General features: G+C 40.2%; 1 protein-coding gene across 1 annotated transcript; it reads left to right on the forward strand.

Annotated features, from left to right (window-relative positions):
* Window positions 1-311: 311 nt before the first annotated feature.
* On the forward strand, window positions 312-2,906 carry LOC133712799 (putative NAC domain-containing protein 94). The gene is made up of 3 exons (XM_062138908.1): window positions 312-1,136; window positions 1,237-1,556; window positions 1,991-2,906. Exons 1-3 carry the CDS (start codon window positions 929-931, stop codon window positions 2,834-2,836), a joined length of 1,374 nt encoding a protein of 457 aa, XP_061994892.1. The 5' UTR covers window positions 312-928; the 3' UTR covers window positions 2,837-2,906.
* The last annotated feature ends 5,391 nt before the right edge of the window (window positions 2,907-8,297 follow it).

Below are 8,297 nucleotides of genomic sequence, written 5' to 3' on the forward strand. Positions count from 1 at the left end.
CTGAATATGCCAGATTAAGCTGATGACCTAAAATAGTTATATTGCCCAACCTGACAAAGTCAGTGGAATAGAAGCTGTGAGAATGGAATAGAAACGGGATTTAAGGATTCTGAGAAACTAGTATCACGTATTATAATCCTTTTCTTATATACAAGTCCTCTCTCATAGCTAGGACTCCATTTTTAAAATACGTGTTGGAAGTTGGTTCTGGTTCACGTTTCCAAAAACCAATTCAAACACCTCAAATTTATATAATACTTCTACTTGCTTGAAGTTTGCTTTGTCTTGATTTGCAGTGGATAGACCAAAACGCTCTAATATGATAATAAGAGCAATTAAGATATTTCTTAATCCCTATAAGCTACTGTGATATATGCATGGTAGCTCCTTGAGATTCCACTACTTGGATTAAACAATACCCCAAAATGAGGTTTATTCGAGTCCAAGCTAGCTACTTAGTGAGAAATAATTATAAGAGTACTAGTACTATCTCTCTTAATTGTGTTAACCTATTTTTCTTGACTTCAGGTTTAATTTTCTTGGTAGTTGTTCTTAATTTTGATTTTAAGTGCCTGACCACACTGCTAAATTTCAAGTCACCAGAAAAGGCGGCTGATCCTTCGGGGGCAGACCCCTCTTCAGGAAGCATATATTGGCTACAAATTAAGACCGAGCAGACCCTCACCGTCAACTTGGGCTAATAATCTTGCTTTCACTCCACCTCTCTTCTCTGTACTTCTGTGTGTTCCTCTTGTTTTCTTAGCTAACTAGGGTTTGCTTATTATTACAGTTCAAGACATCTCAGCACGCTTATCCATAGGTAATAAGTTAGCACTAACTTCTTCAGTTTCAGACCTCAAGCAGTTTCGGCAAAAGATTTAGGGTTTAGTTTGGTACTGCTCTAGAAAGGAGAAGTACAAAAGAGGGTATGGATCAGGAGAGAAGTAGCAGCTGTGATATGAGTGCAGCAGATCAAGACAAAATTGATGAAGTGATGCTGCCAGGGTTTCGTTTTCACCCAACAGATGAGGAGCTTGTTGGGTTTTATCTCAAGAGGAAGATCCAGCAACGCCCTCTCTCGATCGAGCTCATCAAGCAACTTGACATCTATAAATTCGATCCATGGGATCTTCCAAGTAAGTTTTAACCTAACCCTACTCAAGTATATGCATGACTTTACATTTCTTCCGTTTCTTATAGTATTAACAATATCTTTCATTCTTTGCATACATGTAGAGTTGGCAGCTAGTGGGGAGAAGGAGTGGTATTTCTACTGCCCGAGGGACAGAAAATACAGAAACAGCACGAGGCCTAACCGGGTCACCGGAGCCGGGTTCTGGAAAGCCACGGGTACCGACCGGCCCATTTACTCGTCGGAAGGTAACTCCAACAAATGTATTGGGTTGAAGAAGTCCCTTGTTTTTTACAAAGGTAGAGCTGCCAAAGGGGTCAAAACCGACTGGATGATGCATGAGTTTCGCTTACCTTCTCTCACCGACTCCTCAGTACTCCCACCAAAGAGATCGTTCATGGACAAAATTGCCATTCCCGCAAATGTATGCAAACCGCAATATGTTTTTAACTGCATCTTAGTTTTGAAATAGAATCTTCTCTTTATGCTCGTGTTTTTTCCGCTAATATTGTGCTTATTTATCTCTTTTATGTACTTCAAGGTCAATAACTATTCATTTTATATTTAAAAGAGAAACAAGAAACGAAGTACTTTTGACGATGTGGTGTTAGCTCAGGGTTAGAGCACTCAATATCTATGTACAAAGTCATGGGTTCTAGTCACCATGGGGGTAGGAGTGAAATCCTTTGATCCTCTTAGAAAAAAAAAAAAAAAAAAAAAAAAAAAAACAAAGTACTTTTGTAGATTCAAAAATACTAGCAGAGAAACATGCAAGAGCAGAAATAGTTTTGCACATATTTATGTATTGCTGGACTAATATGGAACATGTGTACTAATTGCATGTGTTGTAATTTCCAGGACTCATGGGCAATATGCAGGATATTCAAGAAAACAAATTCTAGTGCCCATCAAAGAGCCATTTCTCATCATTCTTGGGTGTCTCAGACCTTGCCTGAACCAAACACATTTCAAGATCATGTGTTAGGCAGCTCCAGATTAGGTGCACAAACCACTAGCACTACTCATTACAGTGGTAACAATATTGACACACAACAGATCTCAACTTCCACCACAACCAGTACTCTTTCCCCAGGAGATTATTATGCTAATAATTCCTACAAAACCTTACACCCATCAATCGCTTGCAATCTTAAACCCTATCATCAGTACTTCCCCATTTCCAACGCCGGAGAGTACTTTAACCCTAATTTCACATTTTCACCTCTGGAGAGTCCGGCAGCCAAATGTTCCGTGGATGTTTCGTCCTTGTTGTTAAACATGTCATCATCGGTCCTTGGAGATTTCGGAACCAAGCGGGCCTCGGCTGAGAGTAGTACTACTTTCGACTTTAGCAGTACTACTGGTTCTCAGGAGCAACAGTGTAATAATGGCTTCTCCTCCTTGACGACATTACCACACCATGACGTGATGCAAGGGAACCAGCTTGGCGTTGTTGGGAGTCATGATCACAGCATCGATGCGTTGATGAAGAATATAACGAATCATGTGAACTCAAACGCGATAGAAACAGATGATCATGGACACTGGGAGAGTAGTCTGCGATCATCGATTGGATTTCCTTTCATGAGTAGTTTACCAGTAATACCTTTGAATATAGGAGGTGGGGATGCATGGAAGTCCAACTTGACGTGGGACTCTTCACCATGTCCGAGTGAAATGTCCACTACCAGATGCTATTCTTAGTTTTTATTATTATTAGTATTGTGTACTAAAAATCATTGTTCCTAGCTTTAATTTTAGTTAACTAGCTAGCTCAAGTTTGATGTTTTGTAGGATTTTTGGCTAGTTCTTAATTAGGCTCTGTATGATTAATCAAATAGATTGAATGTGAGAAAGTTGACATGTTTAAGGTTCTTGCTAACAGCTTTAATGCTCTATCTTTTTGATAAAATGGAACCATACCAATAGTATGTCTTGGTTGATAGATCAAGAATAATACAGAAGACTACTCCAATAATATATTTTTGCTCAGAGTAGTCTGTGCCACATAAAAACACCTTGCCTTGCAGACAATCTATTTTACCTAACCTTATATGCCGAGCACGCAATTCGGCAATTGTGATACGCTAAAGCTAAGTATTTCCACAAGACTCATAGAGACATTCTTACTAGCATAGACAATCAAACTAGGAACACCTACTAAACAACTATGGGTTCCTTCCCCTTAGATGGGTTAGGACCATTGACAACCTCAACTAGGGTGAATTCCGGCAAACCATTCACCAACTTCTCCTATTTTCTTGGAGACTTGCTCTTCTTCGATGGGAACTTATTCATAGGAGAAGCTTGAACAACCTTGAGCTCCTTGGCCTTATTTTTTGTACCTTTCGGACTACGTACCTCTCTTCTTATACACCTGCTTCTTAACAAGTTTCACATTGCACAAACCCATGGTCATAGCATGACAGGACCCGCCCCGGATTTCACCTTGAAATCCAAAGTGGCCCTGCGGGGCCCACCTTAGAAGAAATTCTACCAAAAATTTGGCGGAACTCCCTCTAAAAGTGGACTACCCAAAACCTGTAGAAAAACATTTACACTTCTAAAATAATCCACCCTTAATCTTCTGGAGCCACCCTGCTCCCTATACCACAACATCTCCCATAACACAAAACAATTCTGAACTTAAAAATATTAATCTCATAGGTTATCAGAGCAATCTAATGTACAGGCGTACAAGATAAAGGACCGAGACTTTTATAATGCGGAAGCTATGACAGCTATGCCTCAACCCCATGTACGCTCGACCTCAAGATAAATTGGCCTGTAAACTGGGCATTTGAAACCGAAGGGCCCAGGGGAAAACATTTAAAAACCGTTAGAGTGAGTGGACGAAAATAAGTAATTTCGGATGTATAAGTAAAACTTAATGCTTTCCCAAGTTATTCTCTAAAAACTCGCATGCAGTAACAATCTTGGAAATACTCTTAATCATCATCTTTACTGCAATCTTAATCACGTAAAATAGAACATCTTGCAATCTCTTAAAATCTCCAATCCCTCATATAAGTAATCATATTTCAAATATCATGCAGTGAGATTTCACAATATTTCCAACTCAATCCTTTTCAAGAAAACTCATTTGATGATTAGAAAGGACTGCTGTCTAATCATCTCATGCCATCTGGGAGGGACTGCCACCCAGATGACGCATCGGAAGGGACTGCCAACCGGAATAGGAGGCGGTGGGTAGAAGGGACTGCCAACTAGCCACAGGTAGTTAGAAGGGACTGCCAACTGACTACCTCATGTCATCTGGAAGGGACTGCCAACCAGGTGACGCATCGGAAGGGACTGCCAACTGGATTTAGGAGGCGGTGGGTAGAAGGGACTGCCAACTGACTACCTCATGTCATCTGGAAGGGACTGCCAACCAGGTGACGCATCGGAAGGGATTGCCGGCCGGGATGTAATCTGGAAGGGACTGCCGACCAGACTATTACCTAGAAGGGACTGCCGACTAGGTAATGCATGCATGCGCTGACTTAGTTGCCTCCTCAATAAAATAGAATCAACCTCCTTAAAATAATTGCTTTCGGAAGGAAACCCGTTATTAATCCAATAAGTCATCAATAATTCACCGAAAGCATAACTTAAGAATATCTCGATAACTCAAAACTCAATATCTCAATAAATCCTCGAAAGCATAAATCCTCGGTAAATCAATAAATGCTTTCGGAAAGAAATCTCAATATAACTTCAAAGCTTATAAGTGTGGAGCTCAAAACTCAAGAAATCTCGATAATTCGATCATGCTCAAATATTTGCTAAATCATTCATACTCGTAAATCACCATATAAATCGATATTCGAAATCATTAATTCTCACAATATTTTCTTAATCAATCACTTTCCGAAAATCATTTCCCAACTCAAAACTCATAAATAAATAGCTTGAAAATCTATTGAAAGCCCTCGGGAAGGAAATCCACTAATAATCCCGTAACTCATAGAGCATACTAAATCTCAAGAAATCAAGCTCATAAAATCATAACACTCAATAATTCAAATAATAAATTAAACCTCAATCGGAAAATAATAATATACTGCATGCACAATTAATTTAAAATAAATGTCCACTCACGGTTTGCGGTTACAACGGCCATCCAACTATCCCGTTCTCAAACTCGCATATCCGTCGTCTAGGAACGGCCGGACGCGCCCTCACGCACCGCAACGCCTGGGTTCCACGCGCCGCCGGTCAACCACCATATCTCAACAATTAAGGAGAAGTTTGAACCCGATTTGTGAATAGTGACCTCAAACTTCAAACCGTCGATTCTTCCTCCACGCTTCAAATCGCTGCAAAATACTTGGGGAGCATCATCTACGTCTCAAGGTGCTCCCAAGGACTAAGGTTTGTCGTCTGTGGTGGCCGGAATCGGGAGAAACCGGCGTTGACCTCAATCTGCTACAGTGACCGTCCTCTTCTTCTCGTTTCTGCACCTTCCACAGTTCAAATTAAGCTACCAAACGGACCCAGAAATGAAGAGAAGGAAGAGAGCTTTCCAACGACATCTTAAACGTCAAAATCAGTCGCCGGATGAAGGAGTTATGGCCGGAAAATGGTGAAGAGCAAGGGCGTAGCTAGCCTAGGGCGAGAAGGGTCAATTGACCCTTCTCAATTTTTAGAAAATCTTTAATTAGTCTTAATTATCTATGAATCTTAATGGAATGAAATAAAATTGACCCTTCTCAATTTTTGAAAAATTCTTAATTAATCTTAATTTTTAAAATTTGATATAAATTTATCTTAATTAGTCTTAATTATCCTTGAACTTTAATGGAATGAAATAATATTTTACAATACTTATACACTACATATATCCAATTAATACGAATCTTTTCAAGGTTTTCTTACCTTATTGATCGATATATGCCCATATGTGAATATTTACCATTCTTTGTTAATATGCTAAATCGAAGTAACACATAATTTTTTCTATATTTATCGTTCATCTCAAATCCCAAAATTTATTCAACATGATTTAAGGGTCTTTCAATTTCCGCATTAATATGGGAAATATTACACTTAATTTTCTTATACTAATATATTATTTATTTATTTTTAATAAATCTTTTGTCATTTCTAGAGGATGACTGAAAATGAGTTTAATTTGTTAGTTAATAAAGTTTGACTCTCTTAAGTGAGATTTTTGGCTACGCCACTGAAGAGGTCGGAGAAGAAGAGAGAATCGGGGAGAGAGAAGAGAGAGAGCTCGGTAAGTTTCTGGAAATGGAAACTTACCACAGTAACTCGGCTATTTATAGACAAATTACCATGAACAGTAACTTCTATTTTTCGCTTATAACTTTCGCATACGAATTCCGATTTTTACGTACCACATATGCACGCGCTCGGTTTAACGTCCTCTACCACTTTCATGAAGGAAATTTTCTCAAATTTTGACCCGAACAAAAAGTCAACTTTTAGATCGAAACTGAGTCAAAAGTAAATATGAATGTCGTTTACCGATCGAAAGACTAGTAAACTGGTAAATTTTGGTTCGGGACGTTACATATATAGCATCCACGTTAGTTCTTCCAACTGCCAAGCTCAATCTCATCTTCTTTGGAGAAATGTCATCCTCCTCTACACGCTTACGGCGCATTCCACAAATAGGAGAAGTCACTGCATGATTTGGTGCATGTTCTGTCGAACTGTCTATTCCAACTGCCCCCTTACCTGAGCCATCAAACTTTGGCTCACTACCACAGTCCACCTCATCAGCATTTGAGTCTGTCTGCACCCCACAACTGCCCTCTCCACTACCAACAGAAGGTCATCGGCGTATCTCCTTCCTCACCTTAGGCTTAACAGCCAGCATAAACCTCTCCAAACCAACCTGGGGGGGTATTTTGTGCCCCAAAGACCAACACCGGCCCAGCATGTGGTACCACGTCTACCTGATTCAGGGCACGCTCCAGAATTCGGCGTGCTGAGGGAGTATCAGTTTGCAGCTCTGCAGGCAATGGAGTTCCAGAACACGGAAAACCGACATGAGTGATTAGTCCACAATCCCTGCATCTACCATAGAGATTCTCGAAAAAGAAATCCAAATCCACAACAATACCATCATCTACGGTAAAGCTACGTCGAAAGATGATAGGTTGCAGCAGGTCTAGTTCAACTCGGATTCGGATTCTTCGTGCATCAAACTCTGCCAATCTTTCGAAGACAGCGATCAGTGTGAAAATCCGGTGGTAGTCCACGCACCTTGATCCAGAAATCTAGGGTGGTAAGTGGTACGTCTTTGATCGCACCAACCCCATCATATGGTGCCAAAACCACCGGAGCTCTGTCAAAACCCCACGGACCACCCCGGAGAATCCGGTTACGATCAGTTGGGTCCGACAAGGTAAAGAGGAAGCGATCTTCATGCTCTTGAATGGTGTAGAGTCCATTTAACCGCCATGCTTGCCGGAACATCCTCATAAAAGATCTCTTATTGAAAGCTCTGGCTGTCAAAATTTTTCCAACAAGGCGTCTGAGAGAGACGTAATCCTTCACCACAAGTAGGTGGCAGATCCACCCGCCAGCGTGCATCCGCCAGTCCCAGGGATGCAGCCAGGCGCACGGCCATCTCATCGACGTCCTCCATGCAGTCCGAAAGTAGGGTTTTTGTGAGCTAGGGTTTTCCTCTCTCTCCCGTGTGTGCGGCTAGGGTTTAGAGAAAGAAAAATAAATTGATTGCATTTTATTTGATTAGCTCTAATGCTCTATCACTTGCGTATCATATGTTAATTCGTCTCCATACTCGCAACTACTTCAGTATAACAAGATGTTTTTGGCATAAATAAGGTCAAATTGAAAGCAGAAGACAAAACACAATTTTCTTAAAAAATGCGGTTTTTGTGATTTCTCTGAAATCAGATAAATATGTCTCAGCCATCGAAAATCCACTAAATAACTCAAAAAGTAATGATTTAAATTTTTTAAACGACGCGCACTAGCTAGGTGTAGGAGATTTTGACCTCGATTTTTAAAAATTTCATAGAGCATCTGAATTTATGATATTTTAAAAATCCTTATGATGTTATAGGATTTATAAGTACTCACAAAGTCATTATGATGCTATAAAAATAAAGGGACGGGTGGTAGACTCTTCGCCTACGGGTTTGAGGGTGGGTCTTGTGCTCTACAA

Source organism: Rosa rugosa, chromosome 5, assembly GCF_958449725.1.
Source record: "Rosa rugosa chromosome 5, drRosRugo1.1, whole genome shotgun sequence".
NCBI lineage: Eukaryota > Viridiplantae > Streptophyta > Magnoliopsida > Rosales > Rosaceae > Rosa > Rosa rugosa.

Bases quoted from the DNA above. Each gene is read 5' to 3' on its own strand.
- LOC133712799 (XM_062138908.1), top strand. From the start codon at position 929: ATGGATCAGGAGAGAAGTAGCAGCTGTGATATGAGTGCAGCAGATCAA. The intron at 1,137-1,236 runs GTAAGTTTTAAC...GCATACATGTAG, and splicing joins CGATCCATGGGATCTTCCAA to AGTTGGCAGCTAGTGGGGAG. The intron at 1,557-1,990 runs GTATGCAAACCG...TGTAATTTCCAG, and splicing joins AAATTGCCATTCCCGCAAAT to GACTCATGGGCAATATGCAG.